The 24,541-nt window shown below is 47.1% G+C and overlaps 2 protein-coding genes across 5 annotated transcripts in view; one reads left to right on the top strand and one right to left on the bottom strand.

Moving 5' to 3' along the window:
* ATAD3A (ATPase family AAA domain containing 3A) overlaps positions 1 to 16,047 on the bottom strand; it is a 43,181-nt gene extending 27,134 nt beyond the window's left edge. Inside the window, exons 1-7 of the mRNA XM_083454001.1 lie at positions 15,762 to 16,047; positions 13,337 to 13,413; positions 11,063 to 11,164; positions 10,533 to 10,592; positions 8,593 to 8,662; positions 7,909 to 8,074; positions 6,764 to 6,833 (exon numbers count right to left, since the gene is read on the bottom strand). Coding sequence (XP_083310127.1) covers positions 6,764 to 6,833; positions 7,909 to 8,074; positions 8,593 to 8,662; positions 10,533 to 10,592; positions 11,063 to 11,164; positions 13,337 to 13,413; positions 15,762 to 15,978 — 762 coding nt within the window. The 5' untranslated portion in view covers positions 15,979 to 16,047. The remainder of the gene's footprint in view (positions 1 to 6,763; positions 6,834 to 7,908; positions 8,075 to 8,592; positions 8,663 to 10,532; positions 10,593 to 11,062; positions 11,165 to 13,336; positions 13,414 to 15,761) is intronic.
* Positions 16,048 to 17,133: 1,086 nt separating this feature from the next.
* On the top strand, positions 17,134 to 24,541 carry LOC310683732 (uncharacterized protein). 4 transcript variants are annotated; one of them, XM_083454061.1, is made up of 5 exons: positions 17,135 to 17,397; positions 18,310 to 18,440; positions 19,908 to 20,799; positions 22,437 to 22,610; positions 24,349 to 24,541. In XM_083454061.1, exons 1-5 carry the CDS (start codon positions 17,276 to 17,278, stop codon positions 24,515 to 24,517), a joined length of 1,488 nt encoding a protein of 495 aa, XP_083310187.1. In that variant the 5' UTR covers positions 17,135 to 17,275; the 3' UTR covers positions 24,518 to 24,541. The 4 variants fall into 4 exon arrangements, with proteins under 4 accessions (XP_083310190.1, XP_083310187.1, XP_083310189.1 ...); XM_083454063.1 differs by having other exon boundaries at positions 17,140 to 17,322; XM_083454062.1 differs by having other exon boundaries at positions 17,200 to 17,348.

Raw genomic sequence — 24,541 nt, 5'->3', positions numbered from 1 at the left:
TGTTTCGCTACGGGCAGTTCCGATGCCATCAAAGAATCTCCGCCTGGCTGCTGCTACATAAAACTCTCTCCCCTTGCCAAGGTTTCTGATGCCCGGCGGCACTCGTTAAAGGAAAATACACACCGGATCAAGAGGAGGTACGGAAAAGAGGGGAGGGGGGAAGCAACAGCACAGCAAAGTTGCTCAAAACGGCACTGTGATTTGATGGGCTCCAAACCCCATCTGCCCCCCAATGGTCAGGATGAACATACAAAGAGCTGGATTAAGTCAATGGCCCATTTAGTCCAGCGTCCTGTTCCCGCAGTGGCCAGCCAGAGGCCCCTGGGAAGCCTGAAAGCAGGACTGAAGCACAAGATTCTCTACTCCTGCAGTTTCCCGCATCCGATATTCAGAAGCAGAAAGCAGGGAGCCCAAGAGTAAGATGGCGCCAGAGCCAATGACAGGGCTGAGCCAACTCATTCTAGTTCCGTCCCCATTCTCCTGCTGGTTTCCACAAGGGCAATGCTTAGACTAAGGAGGAAGAAGCTGGCAGCCATATTTTGGTGAAACAGAAAATGGATTGCTGCTATTTAATTATCTTGAAACTTGTGTCTCCTTGTCTGCTTAGGAATACTTTTCATCGCATGGTTCCAAAGAAATAAATTGCAGAGGTGATTAACGGACGGCTTTCGACACTGATCAGTCCTTGCCAGTTATGAACAGTGTGTTGCGTTGTTCTATACCATGGGTAGGCAAACTAAGGCCCGGGAGCGGATCCGGCCCAATCGCCTTCTAAATCTGGCCAGAGGACGGTCCGGGAATCAGCATGTTATTTACATGAGTAGAATGTGTCCTTTTATTTAAAATGCATTTCTGGGTTATTTGTGGAGCACAGGAATTTGTTCTCCCACCCGCTCCAAAATATAAGTCTGGCCCCCCACAAGGTCCGAGGGACAGTGGACTGGCCCCCTGCTGAAAAAGTTTGTTGACCCCTGTTCTATACGTTACTGCGGATTAATTGGGGGATTTTCATACTGCTGTTTTATTGTTGTCAGTTTCGAAGTGGTTCCAACTTGCACATTAAGCATTGGAAGACAGTATATAAAGCTGACATGCACGCTACAGAGCTTTTTCGCCCCCCACCTCAAGGACTGCATTAAGAAAATAAGAAGAGATCTGCTGGATTAGGCAACTGACACATGTAGTCCAGCATTCTGTCCCCCCTCCTTGTGATCTGTAGCCACTGCCATTCTTTTCTGGGCAACCTTCCGCCACATGCCACTGGCAGGCAGGGCCCAAGTCATAAACTGGGCAGAACAATGAGAATATGTTTTAGCGTTGCACAGCAGAATAGGAGGCTTCCCTATCCTCTATCCAGGCAAGCAAGAGAAATGCTCAGAGTTCAACGACACATTCCAGCCAGGCAAAAACTCTCAAGGAGGGTATGAAGCAAATGTCAGAAGAGGGTGTGGCCTGGAAAGAGGGTGTGGCTAGAAACAAGTTGCTAAATCACAGGCAACAAAGCAGGGACAGCCTTTGGGAGAGGGAATTACATGGCAGTGGTGGGCGGGGCCAGAAGCAAAAGTGGGCGGAGCGGAAATAGCAAAGCTAACAACAAAATTAATTGATCAAAATGATGAACTTTCTAGAGAAGAGTGGAGGCAATTTGTGGACTATTATAAAAAATATTGTAGTCAAATGAAATCACTGTCATGATTTGAGATATGAGCAGGGGAAGAAAAATGACAAAATAATTGTATTAGAGGGACTTGTTTTTTGATAAAGAGCTTGAAATACAACGCAGTAGAAAAGGGTTTGAACAAAAACACTGCAGAGGTGTGGGTGGGAAGTCTATCTATGAACGAAGATGTGATTAAGTTTTTGTGAAATTCTGAAAATTTAATAAAAATTGTATTTTACAAAAAGAATCACAGAATTGTAGAGTTGGAAGGGAACCCCAAGGGTCATCAAGTCCAACCCCTAGCAACACAGGGATCTCAACACACAGTCTCCCATCCACTGTGAAACCATACCAGACCCTGCTTAGCTTTGCAAATGTGCAAGAGGCCTTATCAGCGTTAGCAGGCTGCATTCCCGCCAGGCTTAATAAGCACTCTGGTTGTGAAAAAAGCACCAGGAAGGGGTGTGGCTTGGGGGAGAGTTACAAGGGCCTGACAGAGAGGCCTGGAGGGCCACATCTGTCCCCCGGGCCTGAGGCTCCCCACTCCTGCCTGGCAAAGTCACGTAAGCAAGAGGGGACCTGCCCTGAGAATCTTGCAACCTTTGCGGGAGACACAAGAGATTCACGGTGCATTTCCCAGCAAACCGCTGAGGCCGTTCTTGGCCTTTTCTGGGGTTAGGCTGCTTGAGCCTCCCCACCACAAGGGATTTCTCATTCCACCTGGAAACAGGCAACAGATAGGGACCGTCTCCTGGGCCAAGAAGCAGCTGCGGAAAATCCTCTGGCGGTTGCCTGGCAACTGCGGCAGGCCCCCTTCTCTCCCTTGCCCGTCGGCTTTCGGCAAAAACAGGCTGGGAAGGAGCTGGAGGCGAGGAGGAGCTGGGATCCGAAACACCAGCAGCCTCAAGAGATGCCTGTTCCATTTAATGCCCGAAGTGTTACACAAGGGCTATATTTTTGGCATTGGGGAGAGAGGGGGAAAGCATTGCTTCAACAGCTTTCCCGCTGCGGCAGCAGCTGATGATCAGTTGCAAGCCGAAAGGCACGATTCGAGCTCCACTACCAGGCCGGCAGTGGTAAAAAAAAAAAAAGAGGGGGGGGGGGGAGGAGTAGTGACTGCGTGCAGGTGGATTGCGCCACTAAAACGGCAAAGGCGCTACCTAGTGTGCCTAAAATGCAATTACGGTTCGTATCAAAAACCCAATGCAGGGAGGGATAGGAAACTCAGACTGCACCATGTCTCTCCACCCCAATGATCCCCCATCTTTAAGAGCAGGCTTCCTTAAAATTGGCCCTCCAGATGTTTTTGGCCTACAACTCCCATGGTCCCTGGCTAGCAGGACCAGTGGTCAGGGATGATGGGAATTGTAGTCTCAAAACATCTGGAGGGCTGAGTTTGAGGAAGCCTGTTTAAGAGTATCATATATCTGAATGCTTCTCTCTGTGTCCCATCTGCAAGGTGAAATACGAGCTCTAAGCATGGAAATGGCGGAAATGACCGGCAGAATCCGAGGCCAGGGAGAAGAGTCGATGGAGGAAGATTGGAAAAAGTTTAAACTGTATTTACAGAAATATTGCAAAATTAATGAATGTTAGAAGAATACTGGAATTAAGTTATATGGTTTTAGCAGAAATGTTATTAAGGATTATGTAAAAACTGATTGTTAATGGGCAAAAGTGGAAAATTGAAAGGAAGACTGTGTTAAGATAAATTATAGATAAAAAAACTAAGAGGGAAAGGATTTGCTGAACCAGTTAATTTGAATTAGAATACAAAAAAGGGAGGTGTGAGGAAGTCGAGGAAACAAGCAAATGAAAGATAAAGATATGAAATTTGGATGTGCTTTTTAATGTTTTTGTTTTTTCTTGTTATTTTGTTGTATTGTTTTCTTTTTTTTCTTTTGATGTATTGTTTGTTGAATTTGTGTATTGTTTTTCTTTACTTTTTTCTTTTTGTAACTATAAAACATCTAAGAAATATTACTTTAAAAAAAAAAAAAGAAATACGAGCTCTAAGAAACCTTTTCTAATTTTTGCCCCAGTGTAAAGGTTTGTTGGAGACCACCAGTGTGGTGTAACGGTTAAGATTGCTGGACTGCAACCAGGGAATCCCAAACTCAAATCTTCCCCCCCTCGGCCATGAAACTCATCAAATGACTTATTGGGAGTCACAGTCCACCTCACCTACCTTGCAGGGTTCTTGAGAAGAGGAGAGGGAGCTGGGGAAGAGAAGCAAGTACTGTCATACCTTGGCTCCTGAACGCTTTGGTACTCAGACGTTTTGGCTCCTGAACGCTGCAAACCCGAAGTGAGTGTTCCGATTTGCAAATGTTCTTTGGAACCCGAACGTCCGACGGGGCTTCTGCAGCTTCCAATTGGCTGCAGGAGCTTCCTGCAGCCAATCAGAAGCCACGCTTTGGTTTCTGAACGCTTTGGAAGTCGGACGGACTTCCAGAACAGATTCTGTTCAACTTCCAAGGTACGACTGCAGGTTCTTTTGAACTCGTTGGAGGAAGTGTGAATGGAAAAGGCACAGTTCAGTTGGTAGAGCATCTGATTTGTGTGCAGAAGAGCCCAGGTTCAATCTCTGGCATCTCCAAATAATAAAATAAAATAAAATCTCTGGCATCTCCAGAGTTAGGGCTAGGAAAGACTCTGGGCCTGAAACCCTAGAGCTATTGCCAGTCAGTGTTGGCAATGCTGGACTAGGCAAACCAATGGTATGACTCGCCGTAAGGCAGCTTCTGACGCCCTTGTAACAGGTAAATAACTCCCAACATGCATGGAAGGATTTTGGGAAGCCTTTTTCTGTTCCTATATAAAACCCAGGGAAGAGCTGCTTGCTACACAATTCTCTTCCTATGTCTCACCAGCCAGCATTTGATTAGCGCTCCCAAAAATACAGTGGTACCTCGGGTCACATACGCTTCAGGTTACAGACTCCGCTAACCCAGAGCTTCAGGTTAAGAATTTTGCTTCAGGATGAGAACAAAAATTGTGTGGCGGCGGCATGGCAGCAGCAGGCCCCATTAGCTAAAGTGGTGCTTCAGGTTAAGAACAGTTTCAGGTTAAGTACGGACCTCCGGAATGAATTAAGTACTTAACCCGAGGTACCACTGTACAGAGCTCCCGCCAGCTTAATATCTGATGAAACAGGGACTGTTTGGAGCCAGTTCGAAACCGTCCTCCACCCCACCCTATCCCGAGCCTGGAGGTCTGGGCCCACATTCTCAAGTAGCGCTTAATGTCTATCTGAAGGACTGTATATTACTCTAAGGCAGGGGTGCCAAGCTGAATAAAATATTGGGGGAGGGGGCCAGGTAAGCCCCACCCCACATAATCACATGATGCAGTGCACATATATTATTAAATATATTAGGGGGGATGAAAACCCCTCGGCCCCTAGAAGTTGGCTCCTATCCCCTCAGGCTAATGCCCGCTTTGATTGGTCCAATAAGTGAGCTTTGTGGTTTAATAAATGCTGAGGCCGCAGACACGCTATGTTTTCTGTCCAGGCCTTTTCAGTGACCATCTGTAAAAAGATAATTTTACTCTGGCTTTGATTAGGCCAATACCTGAGGCCTGGTAGAGTCAGGCCCTCATTGTTAGGCCTTACCTGGGTGCTGCTCCAATGGTTATTATTGTTCATAGAGTTACTTATTTTATTGCTTTTAAAATATGTATGGTGTGCCTTTAGCTGTATTCGTTTTAATTTATACCGTAAACCGCCTTGGGTTCTGAACTGGGAGAAAGGCAGGATATAAAATAAAAAAGAATGTCATCTCAAGGAAGACTCAAGGCCCCTTTTGGAAAGGCTGACTTCATTCCACCATAAGGGCAGCATGCTAGGAAAAACCCAGAACTATACATACGCCAAGGAAACACTTGATCCTGTGACTGTCCCAGCCTTTTACATCTTTTTAAACGGGCTCTTTAAGCTCTCCCGGCTGAAAATACATTACTGACATCCCATCTGCTCTTGAAGATGCACCTGTTCAGACAAGCATCCCCCCGATCTCCCAACATAAATCCTCCTGCTTTAATTGTTTTAATTGCTGTTCTAAACCCTTGCGCTGTTGCAACGGGCTGGTTTTTATTGCACATTTTAATTGCGTGTGTTTCAATGTTTTGGTGAAACTGTTATATCGCATTACCCTATGCTAAAGCTTGGAATTTAATGCTGTGTGATGAGTTAAAGAAAAGCCAAAGGAAGAAGTGGGAAAGACTTTGGTTGAGAACAGATGGACTGTTTATTTCTCTGTGTGAAGATTTTGCTCTTCTCACAACGGGAGGGCCAGCCATGGCCTGCCTTCTGTGCAAAACTGTGTCAGATCTTGTGCATTTGTGTGTGTGTGTGTGTGTGTTTATATGTTCTAATAAATGGTATATATTCTAATATAAAGGCATTTTGTATCCCACCCACCATGAAATTGTTTTGCAATCGTACAAAGACAATGCAAAACAAAAACTAAACAGAGAGATAAAGAAGGAGGAATAAAATTTGTTACACTCAACTTAACTAGATAAACGTTTCAAAGTACAGTGGTACCTCAGGTTAAGTACTTAATTCGTTCCGGAGGTCCGTTCTTAACCTGAAACTGTTCTTAACCTGAAGCACCACTTTAGCTAATGGGGCCTCCTGCTGCCACCAGAGCATGATTTCTGTTCTCATCCTGAAGCAAAGTTCTTAACTCGAGGTACTATTTCTGGGTTAGCGGAGTCTGTAACCTGAAGTGTATGTAACCCGAGGTACCACTGTATTCCCAGTGAAGTATATTGATATGAGTGTTCTCCTACCTTATTATACCCTCTAACTCAGTACTGTCTACACTGGCCGGCAGCAGCTATCCAGGTTTTCAGAGAAGCTTTCCCCAACCCTACTTAGAGAGATGCTGTGAGGATTGAACCTGGGACCTGTTGCATGGAAAGCAGGTGCTCTGCCGGTAAGCTATGTCCCCTCCCCATTTCTTTCTGCTTCCTTTCTCTCTCTACTTCCAACAGCTCCCTGGTCACCTCCCCGCCTTCCCAGGCCACGGAGAGAGAAACCGGGTATTTGCATCTTTGCACAGTGCCTCTGCCTCTGCCCCCCAGACCCTGGCTCACCGTAGCTGTCACTTTGTCCCAGTCAGTCACAAAGGCACGAAACCCTTCTCCAAACAACGTCCCAGCAGTCCTAGGGAGACAAAAGAGCAAGAGATGTCAAGAAGGAGGCAAAGAGAGCTACCATCACCCTCACATCAGGCCGCAAGCCGGAACTGACCCTCAAATGAGCACCTCCTCTCAGTCCCATCAACACCAGGAGCACGGTTGGTGATGACACGAGACAGGGCCTTTTCCGTGGCTGCTCCTAGAACATGGAATTTCCTCCCAGGAACAGTTAAGACTGGCTCCTTCTTTGTTATCTTTTCCACTGGCAACCTAAGAGCTTCCTGTTCAGACAGGCCTATGGGAAACTAAGGTTCAGACGATGCTGGTCTCTGGGCTGCTATCAGGGCAAATTACATTTTAATCCCTGGTATAAGATACGTCGTAATCTACTTTGATTATTGTTCTCAACTAGCTTGTTCTCATTACTCTGCATTTTATAGCCAGTGTTCCTAAATGCTGTAGGCCGCCTTGAATCCAAGCTTGAGAGAAAGGTGGAATATAAATATATCAAACAAACAAACAAACAAACAAACTTGGTGGCTTGATTAGTTCATTTCAGTCAAGGGTTTGGATCTTGGGTTGTACATTTATTTATTTTTTATTACGTATCTTGTGTTTTTATCTTGTAATTTTATGTTGTGAACTGCCCCAAGACTTGTGAGTACAGGGCAGTATACAAATTTAATTAATCAATAATAGTGAATACAGTGGTACCTCATAAGTTGAACGGAATCCATTCCGGAAGTCGGTTCGACTTCCAAAATGTTCACAAACCGAGGCGCAGCTTCCGGTTGGCTGCAAGAAGCTCCTGCAACCAATCAGAAGCCGCAGAAGCCCTGTCAGATGTTTTAGTTTTGCAAACCAGAACATTCACTTCCGGGTTTGCGGTGTTAGGAAGCCAAACCGTTCGACTCGCAAGGCGTTCGGGATCCAGGGCACGACTGTAAAGAGTTTGACAGTGGAGAAGAGGGCAGCCCCAAATTATGGGAGATGGGGAGGAGCTGGAAGAGGAAGGAGGGGTGTCTGGAAAGGAAAGACGCTGCAGTTGCAAAACCACAGGCCTGCATGGAACGGAATGAAATGGGTTTGTTCAAACGTACTTGAGGGAATCAAGCACCGTCTGGCGATGCTCGGCTGCTTTTAACCGGATCTGCTCCCGGATGAGGTCGGCGTTCTCCCGCTCAGCCTTCGCACGGGCGCGTGCCTCGGCCTCGATCCGCAGCATCTCATTCTTGTGCCGGAGCTCCATCTCCCGCTCCACGGTAGCTGGAAGAACGGCAGACAGAGGCACCGCTAGCATCTGGGGACTCTGCCTTCATCCACCAAGGATGCTAAAGGTGGTTTTTCAACTACTGGACTGTGTGAGCTGTCCCTCCCCCACCCCGACCCGGAAAAGAAAAAGGAAACAGCTTTGCCTTCCTTGGGCCTGTGGGAGGCTCTTTTCGTGGCTCAGAAAATGTGGGTGGCACACCCTCGCCCCCAAACCGTAACTGAAAGAGCAAATGGTGTCTCTGCGTGGCTATGGGAGTCCTACTGCTTTGCTTCCAGCGTCATCAGAATGCAAGGATAGCCCTGCCCCTCTAAGTTCAGCATCCTGTTCTTGCAGTAGCTAGCTGGACGCCTTTAATTGGAAGCCCACAAGCAGGACCTGAGAACAAGAGCTGTGGTTTCCAGCAGCTGGTATATGGAGGCATATACCAGAGCGCAGCCATTGTGGCAGCAGAGCAGGGCCATTGTGGCTTGTAGCCGCCAAAGAGGACCCACTCCTAAGATTTGACACTTACCACGCCTCATTGCCTCCTGCTTCTGAACCGATTCCTCTTGCTTCCTCAAGTTCTCTTCATTTAGGAGTTGCTGGAGGGAGAGAAATCACAAAGTGGGGTCAACCAAGAGGTTTTCTTTTACAGTGGTGCCTCGCATAACGAAATTAATTCGTTCTGCAAGTCTCTTCGTCTAGCGGTTTCTTCGTCTTGCGAAGCAACTGTATTAGCGGCTTAGCGGCTATTAAAGGCTTAGCGGATTAGCTGCTAAAAGGCTATTAGCGGTTTAGAGGCTTAGAAAAAGGGGGTGGGGAGCGAAAAAAAATCTCAAGACTCGCAAGACATTTTCGTCTTGTGAAGCAAGCCCATAGAGAAATTCGTCCTGCGAAGCGCATTGAAAAACGGAAAACCCTTTCGTCTAGTGGGTTTTCCGTCTTGCGAGGCATTCGTCTTGCGGGGCACCACTGTATATTCTTTATTGAGAAATAAGAAGTACAAAGTTATAAGGGCACAAGGTAAAATAAGATGTGAAAAAGGGGGGGACTTATAAACATTACATGATTGTTATTGTAGTTTACCTAAATGTAACCCAGGGGTAGGCAAACTAATGCCCGGGGGCTGGATCCGGCCCAATCGCCTTCTCAATCTGGCCTGCCGACGGTCTGGGAATCAGTGTGTTTTTACATGAGTAGAATGTGTGCTTCTATTTAAAATGCATCTCTGGGTTATTTGTGGGGCATAGGAATTCGTTCATATTTCCCCCCCCCCAAAAAAATATAGTCCGGCCTCCCACATCGCCTGAGGGACGGTGGACTGGCCCACAGCTGAAAAAGGTTGCTGACCCCTGATGTAACCTAATACAGTGTTGATAAAAAATGAATTCCAAGCGTCGTTAAATTTGTGCATGGCGGGTCTACGTTTATACGCACTTGTTTGTGTGTTCTAAGTTTGTCACAGGAGTTGAAAAGTCAGTGGAAAATGCGAATCCAGGGCTACCCAAACTCTTGACAGCAGAAGCACATATTTTCTGAATTAAGATGGGCGCCTTTAGTGTCGTTTTAAAGACTGAAGGAGGGACTGGTGCTAAACGGATTCCATTTAAAGTGGGTGGGGAGGGACACAGCCCAGTGGTAGAGCATCTGCTTTGAATGCTAAAGGGTCCAGGTTCAATCCCCAGTATGCCTATGAAGGGCTGGTAGAGAGCTCCTTTCTGAAATCCTGGGGAGCTGCTGCCAGTCAGTGTAGACAGGCCTAATGGCCTTACTCCACACAAGGGGGCTTCATATGTCCCTAACCTGTTGGTCTCCAGATGTTGTTGAACTCCATCCCCCATCAGCCCCTGCTGGCATGGCTCCTGGGGTCAGGGATGATGGGAGTTTGAGTCCAACAACATCTGGAGGGTCAAAGGTTCCCCCATCCCTGGACCAAAGGCTAATGGAAGCAGGAACTGTTGCCAACCTGTTCCCAACGTGGCCTCTCTTCTCCCAACTACCACCTGAAGGACCGTCCTTCCCTGAGGGGGAGAAGCAGCAATAAAAGCTTTTTTCTAAACAAACAACTTATCTTTTCCATTTTTTGCAACCTTCTTTAAAAAAACAAACAAACTGATGCTTTCCTTTCGTAATCTGGTGAAACTTCTTTGTGAAGTCTTCCCGATAAACAGCACATAAATCCTGCAAATAACAGTGCATTCAGAAAGGAGGCTCTCTGCCGCATCTCTGCGTGAGTGACTGCATGACTCAAAGAAAGCTGATAAATGGCAGGGAACCCTATTTGCACAACGTTTTCAAAGGAGAAGCAGATGGGTTCAGGGTTGCTAGCTCTAGAGGCATATTTCAATTAAGAATTCTAGACCTTCCCTCTTTTCCGGCAACAAAAGCTTTGATTTTGTCCCTGCAACTCACGGCAGTCTAAGCACAAATGGAAAAATGGGAGGACATTTTCAGGAGACGGACGGGACTGACCTGCTGTCGCAGTTGGTCTTCGTAGCGTTGCCTGGCCAGCTTGTCTTGGTACTGCGCTCTCTTCATGGTGGTGGTGGTGGGGGGGGGAAACATACATGGAAAATCAATTCCATACACAAGAACACAGTGAACCAAGCAAACATGGTTTTGCGAAGTAACCTCTGGATTAATGGAATATATATAATTTTCAAACATTTTTTATAAAGGTAAAAAAAAATTTCAAACTTTAATTATGAATTTTTTCAAACCTTTATGATGAAATTAAAACAGCAATATGAATTAATTCTGTTAAGTACAAAAAAACCCTGCCTTCAAAGCCATTACATCATAAAATAAAATACCTATCAATGGGTTTTTTTTTACTCCCGTCTGCCTTTCCATGTTAGTTAATGATACTGTATTTTTTAACAAACATGTGTATAAATATATGTGTATAAATATATTACACATTGATTTTTTTACACACACACACAAATATAAAAGTTTATCCATGCTACTAACAAAATAAATAACAAAAGCCAGCCTTGTACCGCTTGCTGCTGCCTTGTCTCTTCGGTAAGCGTCTTCCTCCTTTCCTCAGCTTGCACACGGATCTGCTCGTTCTTCAGCTGCTCTATGGCAGCCTCATATTCCTTAGGATAGGAAGACAGAAAGATCAGTAGGAGATGCACTGCCTGTTCATGGAACCTTGTCCACTATTATGGTCCTAGTCAATGACAAACCTCTGAAAAGACCCCAAGGATTCTTTTTCAGTTGGGGAGGGGTGCCTCACTGGGAAAAAAGGATAATTTTGGAGGCTAATGAGCTGTAAATCAGGAAGTTCCCTGTTTGAATCTTGCCTCTGCCATGAACTCTCTCCCTCCAGATGTCGCTGGACTACAACTCCCATCAACCCCAGGAAGCCTATTCAATGGCTGGGGAGGATGGAAGTTGTGGTTCAGCAAAAAATGCCTGGTGGGTCAAAGGTTTCCCCACACTTGCTCTTCTAGGTGGTCATAGGAAAAGTGCTCTCGCTCTCTCTTAAGTCACTCCATTTGCAGTACAGTGGTACCTCGGGTACTTAATTTGTTCCGGAGGTCCGTACTTAACCTGAAACTGTTCTTAACCTGAAGCACTACTTTAGCTAATGGGGCCTCCTGCTGCTGCTGCGCCACCGGAGCACAATTTCTGTTTTCATCCTGAAGCAAAGTTCTTAACCTGAAGCATTATTTCTGGGTTAGCAGAGTCTGTAACCTGAAGCATATGTAACCTGAAGCGTATGTAACCTGAGGTACCACTGTATGGGGAGATAAGACTGATCTACCTTACAAGGTTGTTGCAAGAATTACAACTAAATAATGCACTAGAAGGGCTCTGAAAACAGGAGCACCCTATACAGGTGCCAATTATCTTAACTTAATACCATTGTCATCACCGCCCCCTTTCCTTTCAAAATGCTGAAGGAACCTCATTTATATCTCATATAAATGATAATATGGAATTCCAGCAGGCTGCCACAGTGGAAAAAGTCCAGTCCCATCAGATTCCTCCTGTCCCTGAACTATATCCATTCCACCCAGTCATTAAAATAACTACTGTTTTAACTTTTAAGAATTAGGAACAAAGTTTATTTCCTCTTCCCTCCTCATTCCCTTTTCCTTTTGCGTTGTGTAGTTTTTAGTCTGTTAAGCCGGGGTGAGGGTGGCGGCTGTCTTGCTTTAAGTAACTGTCATGCAAGTCTTTTCAACAGCAGGATACGAGTGTGCCAAATCGACAAACATAGGCAGAAATAATAAAATACATTAACATATTTAATCCACTAAAAAACCCAAAAACTAATGAAGCCAACTTAAAAACGAAACAAAAATACTGGTGGCAGAGTAAGCAACATGAGATAAAAATATTCTGCAAAAGCTGAGCGAAATAAATAAAAAATGCTTTATCCTCAACCAGACTGTGTGCTGTCTTTTCTCACTGGCAAAAGCTCTGAGGGTTTCTGCAAGAACACGGTAAGCTGCCTTTAACCAAGTATAGTCTGCACTAACTGTTAGCCGTTCTCCAGAGTTTTGGACAGGGCATGTTCCCAGCTCTACCTGGAAATGTCCAGGACTGAACCCGAGGCATTTTTCATGCAACATGGTGTTTTTTTGCTGAGCTACAGCCCTTCCCCTATTGGTCTATTTCAGGCATAGGCAAACTCAGCTCTCCAGATGTTTTGGGACTACAACTCCCACCATCCCTAGCTAACAGGTCCAATGGTCAGGGATGATGGGAGTTGTAGCCCCAAAACATCTGGAGGGACAAGACTGCCTATGCCTGGTCTATTTTGTCCATCTACCCAAGCATTGACTATGCTGACCAGCAGCATCTTCCCAGATCTCAGCCAGGAGTCTCTCTCATTCCTACCTGGAGATGCTGGGGACTAAACTGGAGACTGAGCTATGGCCCTTCCACCAAAATTTAATGGGAAAGTAGATGAGGGTCAAATCGTAGGAAGCTGACTTATACTGAGTCAGGATTGTCAATGCTGAATGGCAGCAGCTTTCCAGGGTTGCAGGTCTTTCCTAATCCTACCTGGAGATTGGCATCTCCAGAGATTGAACCCAGGATCTTCTGCACATCAACAGACGCCCTGCAACTAAGCCATGGCTTGTCCGCTAAAGCAAAGGTCTTTCATAGCCTTGCTGTGATCTTTGGTACTGAAGATGCCAGACCCAGAATCTGGGAGCATGGCCTCTAACATGGAGATACGACGCCACAAAGAAACAACAACAAAAGGTAAAGGCGATCACACAGTGCAATTTGGGTTCTAGAACTGGGCTTACCTTCAGCTTGGACTGCTGTTCTAACTGGAGGGTCTGTTCCTGCAACTGGGCCATGTGGAGGGCCTCTTTCGCATGTCCTAGAAAATAGTGTGTCCCAGTTAGTCCGTTTAAGCTGTAAATAAATTGACCCACCGCCACCTGACATCCCTCTGTACGAGAGCTGGGTGACCACAGCCTAGTAGGAGCACAGCAAAGGTTCTGATCAGACCCCCCCCCCCAGCAGCTACAGTTCCCTTAGTGGCATCTGCTCTATAAATTTAAAAGGAGTATCAACACTGCGTCAAGCAGGCATGGTTTCCCACAGGAGATGATAGTTGTTAGGAGACCGCCCCCCCCCCCAGCAGCTACAGTTCCCTTAGTGGTTTAATCAATCCCTCTTCCCTGGGAACCTTGGGAATTGTAGCTCTGTGAGGGGGAATAGGGGGTCTCCTAACAATTTTCAGCACCGTTAATGAACGACAACTCCTAGGATTCTTTTGGGGAAGTCACAACTGTTTAAAGTGGCATGATGCTCTTTAAATGTAAGGTGCAGATACAGCCTAATTCGAGCCTAACTCACAGTCTTCTCTTAGGAACAAAAGCTCCTCTGCGAAGCTTGCGCTGCCCCTTCAAGGTAGGTACTGCAAATGGTCAACTATTTGGGCTTCAGGGGAGCGGAGTTGTAACACTGTCTCTCATCTGCAGTTCAGACATTGAGGCACAGTTTTCAGGCAGCACAAATAACAAGGAATAAATAATTCTCAAATATAATTGTGGTTAAGACGGAGCAGGTTTCTCCCAGGCCCCACTGACTTCAATAGGCCTACTCTAAGCATGACTAAGTATGGACCAAACCTATAAATCAGGAGTTTCAGAAAATTTTTGACCTGAGGGCCTCATTCTCTTCTATACAACCTTTTGGGTTTTTGTTTGTTACTATGCTACGTGCTTTTGTGGTTTTTATATTGTGAACTGCCCTGTGATCCTATGATGAAGGGTGAAAGTAAATAAATAAAATAATAACAGCAATAACTCTGGGGCGACGTAGCCCCTCTGCTGTAACAAAGAGATCTTAGAGCTGCTGAACATTTACAGAGCCTGCTGGAGTCACATGACTGTTGCAAGGTCAAAGGGCGACCCTCCCTCGGCTGAGCACTGATGCAACCACTGTTGGGGAAACTGCAACACGGCTCTCCAGAGTTTGAAACATGAGGGCACAAACGGCGCTTCAGAAATGTGCCCTCAGACTCACATTCCTGGCACTTTGAAGTAGTTTCTGGAGCCTGGTTTATGGCTTTCCCATTTCTGTCCTGTAAAAACCGAACTTCTGCGGCACACGAGAGAGGACCTTGCGGATGCAGGTCACATGTGGCTCTTGCCTCCCTAGCGTTTTAAAGAAGGGATTTTTTGGGGGGTGGGCATCCTTTAGACCCAGTTAACCCTTTACACACACACACACACACACACACTTATTGCCTCACACCCTGCTTTTCAAAGAAGCACTCCAGCCCTGTAGATCCAACCAACCCTATCACCACCCCTTACAAAGGTGCTGACCTTTAAAGCCCTAAACGGCCTCGGTCCTGTATACCTGAAGGAGCGTCTCCACCCTCATCGTTCAGCCCAGACACTGAGATCCAGCGCTGAGGGCCTTCTGGCGGTTGCCTCACTGCGAGAAGTGAGGTTACAGGGAACCAGACAGAGGGCCTTCTCGGTAGTGGAGCCCACCCTGTGGAACACCCTCCCTTCAGATGTGAAGGAAATAAGCAGTTATCCTATCTTTAAAAGACATCTGAAGGCAGCCCTGTTTAGGGAAGTTTTTAATATTTATTGCTGTACAGTGGTACCTCGGGTTACATACGCTTCAGGTTACAGACTCCACTAACCCAGAAATAGTGCTTCAAGGTTAAGGACTTTGCTTCAAGATGAGAACAGAAATCATGCTCCGGCGGTGCGGCAGCAGCAGGGGGCCCCATTAGCTAAAGTGGTGTTTCAGGTTAAGAACAGTTTCAGGTTAAGAACGGACCTCCGGAACGAATTAAGTACTTAACCTGAGGTACCACTGTACTGTTTTAACATCTCATTGGGAGCTGCCCAGAGTGGCTGGGGGAAACTCAGCCAGATGGGCGGGGTATAAATAAATAATTATTACTATTATTATTACTACACATGACCTTCCTTCTACACTGCAGTCAGCTCCCTGCTCCATCTGGAACCCATTCACTCCCAGCACCTGCCCCCCCCCCCACGCTCATGCATTCATGCTCCACGTATTAATAGGTTTTTGTGTGTGTGTGCATCCAACTAAGTCCTATTCATAGTAGACCCACTGAAATCAATGGCCCCAAGTTAGCCGTGCCTTCATTAACTTCAGCGGGTCTACTCGTGAGTAGGGCCTAGGCTTGCCCGCGGCCCTGGCTTCCCTCCCTTCCCTCCTCCGACTCACGGGAGGCGTCCAGCTCCCTGGCAGCCTTGGCCGCGCGCTCCAGGCCGGTGGGGTCGAAGTTGCTCCATTTGTCCTTGGGGCGGCCCCCTTCGCCCGGCCCTTCCCCAGAGGCCCCCGCCGGCGAAGGCGGCAGCGGCGGGGCCCCGGGGGGAGCTCCCAGGCTCGCATCTCCGCCGCCGCCGCCGCCGCCGCGGTTCAGCCCGAAGAGCCACGACATGAGCGCCGCTCTGTTCTTTGCAGCCCAGCCGGCAGGCAGCAAGCAGCGGCGCACACGCGGACCCAGCGCCGCTCGCACTGCGCAGGCGCCGTCGCCGCCTCTTCCGGTTTCCGGCGCGTTGCCATTGGTAGGGAACACACGCGCACAAAAAAAAAAATGTGAGGAACCATAGAGATGGGGGGCAGACGGGCGCGTTCCGGCTTCATCCGCACAGTTTCGTTTTAGAGCCAAGGACGCAGAACCGGAAGTCCTGTGAGTATTTGCTGGACTACAACTCCCATGGATCCTTTGCCATTGGCCAGGCTTGTGGGACTTGGAATCTAGCAACAGCTAGGGGAGGTATGGAGAATGTGTGCCCCACCAGGTTTTTCTGAGTGTGTGTGTGTGTGTGTGTGTGAGAGAGAGAGAGAGAGAGAGAAATATAGATATATCTGTAGCAATCCCCCCCCCAGCAGTGATGTATGGAAGTGAGAGCTGGACCATCAAGAAGGCTGATCGCCAGAGAATTGATGCTTTTGAATTATGGTGCTGGAGGAGACTCTTGAGAGGCCCATGGACTGCAAGAAGATCAAACCTATCCATTCTGAAGGAAATCAGCCCTGAGTGCTCACTGGAAGGACAGATCCTGAAGCTGAGGCTCCACTACTTTGGCCACCTCATGAGAAGAGAAGACTCCCTGGAAAAGACCCTGATGTTGGGAAAGATGGAGGGCACAAGGTGAAGGGGACGACAGAGGACGAGATGGTTGGATAGTGTTCTCAAAGCGACCAACATGAGTTTGACCAAACTTTGGGAGGCAGTGGAAGACAGGAGTGCCTGGCGTGCTCTGGTCCATGGGGTCACAAAGAGTCGGACATGACTAAACGACTAAACAACAGCTTCCCCAAACTTGGCCCTCCGGATGTTTTGGGACTACAACTCCCATCATCCCTAGTTAACAGGACCAGTGGTCAGGGATGATGGGAATTGTAGCCCCAAAAATATATGAAAGGCTGAGTTTCGGGATGCCTGCTCTATACTTTTACTATGTCTGCGGGTTCTCCCTTTCAGGAATGCTTATTGGGCAGAAGCAGAAGGCGGGACTCCTAAATCATGTGCCTTTGACTCTTTTATTGGCTCCCAGCACAGTGAACCCACCCTTCCCACGGAGAGCTGTGATGCGATTGGGTGATCTGAAAAGAAGGGCGGGACCTGAGAGAGGGGCAGGGAGGGGAATTCAACCTGTAGCAAAGAAGGAGGCGGTCCTTCTCCTTAGCAACAGGAATGTTGAGGCTGTCGCTAAGGAGGATGCCAAGTGATGCTTTGCAGAGAAGGGCGCGCATGGCGGAGGCTGGAGCTTTGCGGGTGCGGGGCAGTGGAGTCACCCTCAGGTGCTGGGAGAGGGACGGGCGATTCTGGGAAGGCTATCTTTTATTTGTTGTATGTTTTATTTATGTATTTAAATAAATTAATAGGAGAAATGGAGGTGGGTAAGTTTTGTTTTCTTATGTATATTTACTGCATTTACCCCCAAAATGGCTCTCAGGATGTATTACAAATCAGCTCCTGGGTCTGTTTTTGACCCTCAGTCTTAAAAAGTCATGACACATGAGGAAAATAGGAATAGGAGGGTAGAGAGGAACGCAAACTCAAACACATGCCCTTACAGTTCTCAAATTTACAAGCAAAGACACCCCCTTTTTTTTAAAAAAAAAAGCTGGGCTTGGTTTAGGAACGAGGGATTCATTATTCCAATTTGAGGCTTTCAATCTAAGGGGAATTTCTGGGAATTGATCTCTCAGCTCTATTCTTTCAGTTCCGATTTGAGAGTGGAATCCTGTGTATGTCATCTACTTAGAAGTAAATCCCAGTTGCCGCCAACTACACAGGGTAGACACATTGAAATTAATAGGCCAAAATGAGCCATTTCCATTAATTTCACTGGGTCTACTCTGAGTAGGACTAACACTGGCTACGACCTACAGAGTACACCAAGGCTTGTGATGCAGTCCTATGTATGTCTACTCAGAATTTAAATTGGGATGGTCTAAATACAGATATCCAGGGTCAGATTTAAGGTGCTCATGTTGTCATTTAAAGCTCTAAATGAACTAGGTCCAAGGTAATGAAATACCATATCCTCCTGCCACTGTGTTAAAGATCTGTGGGTAAATCCTTTTAGTAGTCCATCGGCTGGGGACTCATGGGCTGGCTTTTTCAGTTGTATCCCATGGAGATGGAGCAAGTATGTGAAGCACTAATACGAATAGTAGTTTCTTTACGGTGACAAGAGAATGACAGGAAATGTTGGCCAACATTGTTGGTGAATGGTGTTTGTTTTTTCTTTTAAAGGGAGGTGCCAAAAGTGTGCCTTAGCAACAGCAAGAGAACCAACACTACACAGAACTTTAGCTTCTCAAGCCTAGGGAGATACCAGGCTCCTGATAAGCAGGGAAGATCATCACCGGTTGAAGGAGAAAATGGTAAGAAGACTGGACTAGGACCTAGGTTCAGATCCCCACTCAGCCATGAAAGGCATTGGATGAGCATGAGCTAGTCATCATCTCTTAACCTAACCACAGAGCTGTGCTGAGGACAAACTGAGGTGGGGGGTCCATCTCCTGCCAGCCTGCTTTGTAAAAGTCAAGGGGGTGGAGTTTATTCTTCTAGCCTGATAGGAGAGAAGCCCATAGCTCATTGGAAGAGCATTTGCCTTGCATGCAGAAAGTCCCAGGTTCAGTTCCCAGTGGCATCTGCTGGTAGGTCTGGAACAGAGAGCCCTGGAAAGCTGCTGCTAGTCTATAGACATTAGTGAGTTAGATGAACTCAATTCTTTGCCAATGAAAATTCACAGTCTTCCTTTAACTGTTTTTGGGTCATCGTCCCTTAGGGTTTTCCCTCCTAAAGTCTCCCACCCACTTCCACAAATATTGGGGTTCCCTCAAGTCTGCTGATCTCTCTGATGCATTGATTATTTTGTTTGGGGCGACATTAGAGTTCACACTCACTTTTTAATATATTTATTTTTAAATATTTTTATTAAATTCTTAACATCATATATCAAAAATAGGAGCTGGGAAAAACTTATTTTGGAATTCCCTAGTAGTAACATATACCATATTTGTTGTTAAGCCAGTGTAGCTTACAAAATAATAAAAAAAGAATATGAGAAACTAATCAAACTAATAATATTATATACTAAATCATGATACACATAGAAAATGAAACAAAACAAAACCATAGTCCAAAATCATAAAATTAAAAAAAATGCTTTGAGATGGATTGAAGTAACAAAAATAATTCAGAATATTTTCATAACTATAGCACCACCTAGAGGTCTAAGAGATGCTATTTTTTCAATAGGTGAGCCTAGTTCACCAAAGAAGCAGAAGTTAGGAATGTTATGTCAACCATACAATATGAAGAGCTGATGCCAGAAGATTACCATGTTTGACTACAGTCATAAAATCTATAAAGTTAACCCAGATTGCAGTGTTTTTTTTATTTGTCCTCACGCAAGTCTTGAATTATTTGTCAATTTTTGTAATAGTGCAATCTGTCATACCTCTTTAAACCAATTTGTAACCTGCTCACCTCTGATGTAATGATGCAACAAAACATCTATGAAATTAACATGCAGTCTCACGCATATTCCGTTACAAGCAAAACTGTGATCAAAAATTATTTCCCCCCTCACATTGTTGAATAAAAATGGGTAAATTAACTACAAACTTTAGTTAATGAATGCCAGTTAACCACAGTTAGTAAACCATAGTTAAGCCATTGGGTTTGGACAATAATTCTTAACTGTGGTTAACTAAACCGTGTTTTATAAACCATGGCTTAGGGTATTATGCAAACCAGGTGTTCTGGGGCAGTGTCAGGTTTGCTCTGCTGACCGTTTCTTGGTTGTTGCTTCTTCTAAATAAATGGCTTTTCCTTCCACCTAGGCAGTTACTCATCTCGCTGCAGAGGGGAGATCCCCAGCATTGACAACTTGGAAGAAAGCTTACGGAAGCTTCAGCTCCAAGTGGATAGCTTGGCTTCCAGTCTCCGCTCACACCCAAATCACGAACGCACTGTTGACCTGCACCCTGCAGCTGACTCAGGTCCTTTCAGTTCCAGGTGGCCAGCGGCTCCTACTGGGAGCTATATGGAGTCAGGCGTTGGAGGCCCAGCCAAGACCCCGGTGGAGACGGAGTGGTTCCTGAAGCCAAAACACTTGCTCAAATCCTTAGGAGAGTATTCAGCCCTGACGAGCCTGGGCCTTCCAACCTTTACCACGTCCCCAGTGAACCGGCTGGCAGGGCTGCTGGGGAGCGAGATTGCAAGTCAAAACTCTTTGCACCCCTCGGTGGATTCCGCTTTCCCTCTGAAACTCGGAGCCCCGCATGTGATCGGCGTCAAGTCTTTGTTGCCTCCGAAGACCCCAGTCAGAGCATCCTTGCTGAAAAGGACCTCTTCCTCCCTCGACAGAGGCCGTTCGCTCAGTCTCGGTTCCTCTGGGAGCAACCGTGAGCGTTCGCTCTCGCCTGCCAACAAACGCACCCGCTGGCTCCGATCTCGGTCTCAGTCTCCAAAGCCCGCCTGGAGACCCAGCTCGGCCAAGGCAAATGCCTGTGCGCAGCCCCCGCCTCAGCTTGGCAAGTCCAGGGAAAATGGTAGCAAAAACGGGTCAAGCAGGCGGTCACGGTCGAGGATATACAGGCCAGGGACATTAGCCTCCAGATCCTGGATTCCCAGCAAGGCAATCGAGAGGGGAGCTCGGAGCAATCCTTGGACTCCTTACAGCTTGCCGTCTGCTGCCATTTCCTCACCCACAGCCCAGGAGTTCAATGAACGGTAAGTGGAAACCTTTGCCATGACGCCCAGTCGGCTTCACCCCTCAACAATTCTCCATTCTGTTCTTGTGGTAGTCTAGATTATGATGCCCTAAAGGAAGAAGGAGGAAACATGTGGCCATCCAGGTTTGCTGGACTACAATTCCCATCATGCCTTACTGTTGCCCATCCTGGCTGATGGTAGCAGCAGTCAGCATCTGCAGTCAACCTCAATACCTTAAGGACCGCCTCTCTGTGTACAAACTGACCCGGACTCTGTGCTTGTCATCCGAGGCCCATCTCTATGTCCCCGCTCCCTGAGAGGTTCAGAGGGTGAATCATCTAGCTGTATAACCAGGGCTGGGGAACCTTTTTCAGTCTGAGAGCTGTATTCCCTTCTGGGCAAGTTTCTGGGGGCCACATGGCAGTTCTAGGTGGGGCCAGAGGCAAAAGTGGGTGGAGCAATGTATGCCAATGTTACCGTCATACTGCAGGCTGATTTTTAAACATACACACACACATACTCTCTCTCTATTCCAGGCATGACCAAACTCAGCCCTCCAGATATTTTGGGACTACAGTTCCCATCATCCTTGACCACTGGTCCTGTTAGCTAGGGATGATGGGAGTTATAGTCCCAAAAAACATCTGGAGGGCCAAGTTTGGCTATGCCTACATTCTCTATCCATATAAACAAGAGGCATTATCAGAGTTCACAGACACATTCCAGCCAGGCAAAAACACCTGGGGGGTGAAGCAAGGCCAGTGATAGTCCCAAGGGCCAAAGAGAGATGCCTAGAGTGCCATGATGTTCAGGAAAGGAAAGGAAAGTCCCCTGGGGAATTCCTTGATTTGTGAAATACTCCCCTCTCTTCAACCCTGCGGACAGCATAGCAAATAGGTTGTCAGGCCTGAAAACATTTGACTAACCCCCAGCAGCCCATATCCTCCCAACATTTCTCCAATGAAAATAGGGACATCCTAAGGAAAAGTGGGACGCGGGTGGCGCTGTGGGTAAAAGCCTCAGTGCCTAGGTCTTGCCGATCGAAAGGTCGGCGGTTCGAATCCCCGCGGCGGGGTGCGCTCCCGTTGCTCGGTCCCAGCGCCTGCCAACCTAGCAGTTCGAAAGCACCTCCGGGTGCAAGTAGATAAATAGGGACCGCTTACTGGCGGGAAGGTAAACGGTGTTTCCGTGTGCTGCGCTGGCTCGCCAGATGCAGCTTGTCACGCTGGCCACGTGACCCGGAAGTGTCTTCGGACAGCGCTGGCCCCCGGCCTCTTGAGTGAGATGGGCGCACAACCCTAGAGTCTGTCAAGACTGGCCTGTATGGGCAGGGGTACCTTTACCTTTACCTTAAGGAAAAGTGGGACATTCCAGGAAACCGAGACGGCTTCTCTAAATCAGGGATGTCCCTGGAAAATAGGGACACTTGGAGGGTCTGGCAACCCCAAGAAAAAACACTAGCTTGCATTAGTCATTTATCATCCACAAGAAACAAACAATTCACCCTGCAAAATATTCCTGCCTCACTGCTTTTAGGAGATGGCTTTGAAGGCAGGTTTGAAAAGAGTCACTTGCCTGGCAAATCTGTGCCAAATGCTTTCAGGGCTGCTTGGAGGCCTTGCAGAAACCGTAACAAGGCCTCATTGGCTCCACAGGTTCCTGCAGACTATTGCTGAAGGTGATGTCGGCAGAGCCCTGGTTGAGATGTCTCCGTACCAGCAAGAGCTGGCTCGCCTCCGGCTCGAGAGTCTGCGTATGGAAGAGGCGTGGTTGTTAGAGCAGAAGAGGCAGCAGGAATTGGAACGGACCCGAGGTCCCAAGCCTAAATGGTAAGTGGGGGTTGTCAAGCTGTGGGGTGGGGCTGAGAGCCAGTGTGGTGTAGTGGTTAAGAGCGGTAGTCTCGTAATCTGGTGAACCGGGTTCGCTTCCCCGCTCCTCCACATGCAGCTGCTGGGTGACCTTGGGCTAGTCACACTTCTCTGAAGTCTCTCAGCCCCGCTCACCTCACAGAGTGTTTGTTGCGGGGGAGGAAGGGAAAGGAGAATGTTAGCCGCTTTGAGACTCCTTAAAGGGAGTGAAAGGCGGGATATCAAATCCAAACTCCTCTTCTTCTTCTTCTTCTTCTTCTTCTTCTTCTTCTTCTTCTTCTTCTTCTTCGGTGTGGGGAGTCTAAAAGCAGGGAATCTGGCAGGTAGATCACTGGGCAGCAGAGGGAGCTATTGGATAAAGGTTCTAACTGTTCCTCATTTCAGAACAACTTATTTCCTGGGTACAGATTGAGATTCATTGTTATAGCTACCATACAGATTGCAATGTATTTGTTTTGGTCACTACAATATGCATTTGGACACCACTTAATATATTGTAGCCGAAATTGTGCGTGATGGTTCCTGAGACCAAGAAGCAGGTTTTCTTCTATGCCTGGATACAATTGGGTGCCATTTTGAATTAAGATGGCGGACTGAACTTTTCAAAACTCCACTGATTTACTGATTTTAACCACAGTTTTCAGAACTGCACTGATTCTTTGGTTTCTTAGAATTCCTAGGCGATGGCTGGCATAAGTCACATAAAGACTAGCAGCATCTAAGTCAGGCTTTGCCTTTAATGAATTGTAAGGCCACCCAAGAGGCAGGCAGAGAAATCTGTGGGAGATTTTGGAGCCATGAGCCACCATTTTCCATGTCCAGTTTATGGTATCCTGATTTACTTTCATAGCTAAATGCCCCTGTTCTTTCTCTTGTCTGAATTAGAGAGATTAGATGCGTATGATGATGGAGTGAGAATATAAGCAGAGATTTATTTATTTTTTAAGAATCCAGGAGACATGTAGCCAGAGCCTCTGTGATCCCTTCCATTTTTCTCTTTCCGTGGTGGACAATGGGTTGCTCCTCCCACTTGCTTCATAGGTGGGGCTATGCAAATGAGGAGCCTTTCCCATTTCCGGTCCTCCCTACATCAAAGCAAGGGATGTGGGTGGCACTGTGGGTTAAGCCACAGAGCCTAGGACTTGCTGATCAGAAGGTCAGCGGTTCGAATCCCCGCGACAGGGTGAGCTCCCGTTGCTCGGTCCCTACTCCTGCCAACCTAACAGTTCGAAAGCACGTCAAAGTGCAAGTAGATAAATAGGTACTGCTCTGGCGGGAAGGTAAACAGCGTTTCTGTTCACTGCTCTGGTTTGCCAGAAGCGGCTTAGTCATGTTGGCCACATGACCTGGAAGCTGTACGCCGGCTCCCTTGGCCAATAAAGCAAGATGAGCACCGCAACCCCAGAGTCGGTCATGACTGGACCGAATGGTCAGGGGTCCCTTTACCTTTACATCAAAGCACCAGGCCTTTCCTGGAGCTTCTGTTCCAACTGCTGTGGCTTGGACTTGTGTGGCTTGCTTTGACATCCGACAGGTATAATGATCTGGGCTTCCTTTCCATGCCTCTCACCTGCATGGTTGCCTCCCGGACCATCAGCCAGACTCTGAGACTTTGCCTGAATTAACCTCAGGAAACCCCAATTTGTGATCAGACTAAGTGACTTAATTCTCCCCCCCCCCCCGCCACCCCCGTCTCAAGGTACGAGATGCGGAACTCTCAGTTCCACTATGAAGCCCGCAAGAATAACAAACTGTTGAGAAACAGCCAGGATGTACAGTCCGTCTATGACTACAGGCACGAGCTGGCAACAGCCTCCAAAGAGTTCCGGCAACAGCCCTGCTCCACCCACCTGGAATCCCACGGATAAAGATCAGTCTTCATAAACCTGCAA

The sequence above is a fragment of the Podarcis tiliguerta genome (genome assembly GCF_965153285.1).
Source record: "Podarcis tiliguerta genome assembly, chromosome: 8".
NCBI lineage: Eukaryota > Metazoa > Chordata > Lepidosauria > Squamata > Lacertidae > Podarcis > Podarcis tiliguerta.
The sequence above is the reverse complement of the archived record's forward strand: the minus strand, read 5'-3'. Positions and strand labels throughout refer to the sequence as shown.

Bases quoted from the DNA above. Each gene is read 5' to 3' on its own strand.
- LOC310683732 (XM_083454061.1), top strand. From the start codon at position 17,276: ATGCTTTGCAGAGAAGGGCGCGCATGGCGGAGGCTGGAGCTTTGCGGG. The intron at 18,441-19,907 runs GTAAGAAGACTG...CCTTCCACCTAG, and splicing joins ACCGGTTGAAGGAGAAAATG to GCAGTTACTCATCTCGCTGC. The intron at 22,611-24,348 runs GTAAGTGGGGGT...CCCCGTCTCAAG, and splicing joins CGAGGTCCCAAGCCTAAATG to GTACGAGATGCGGAACTCTC.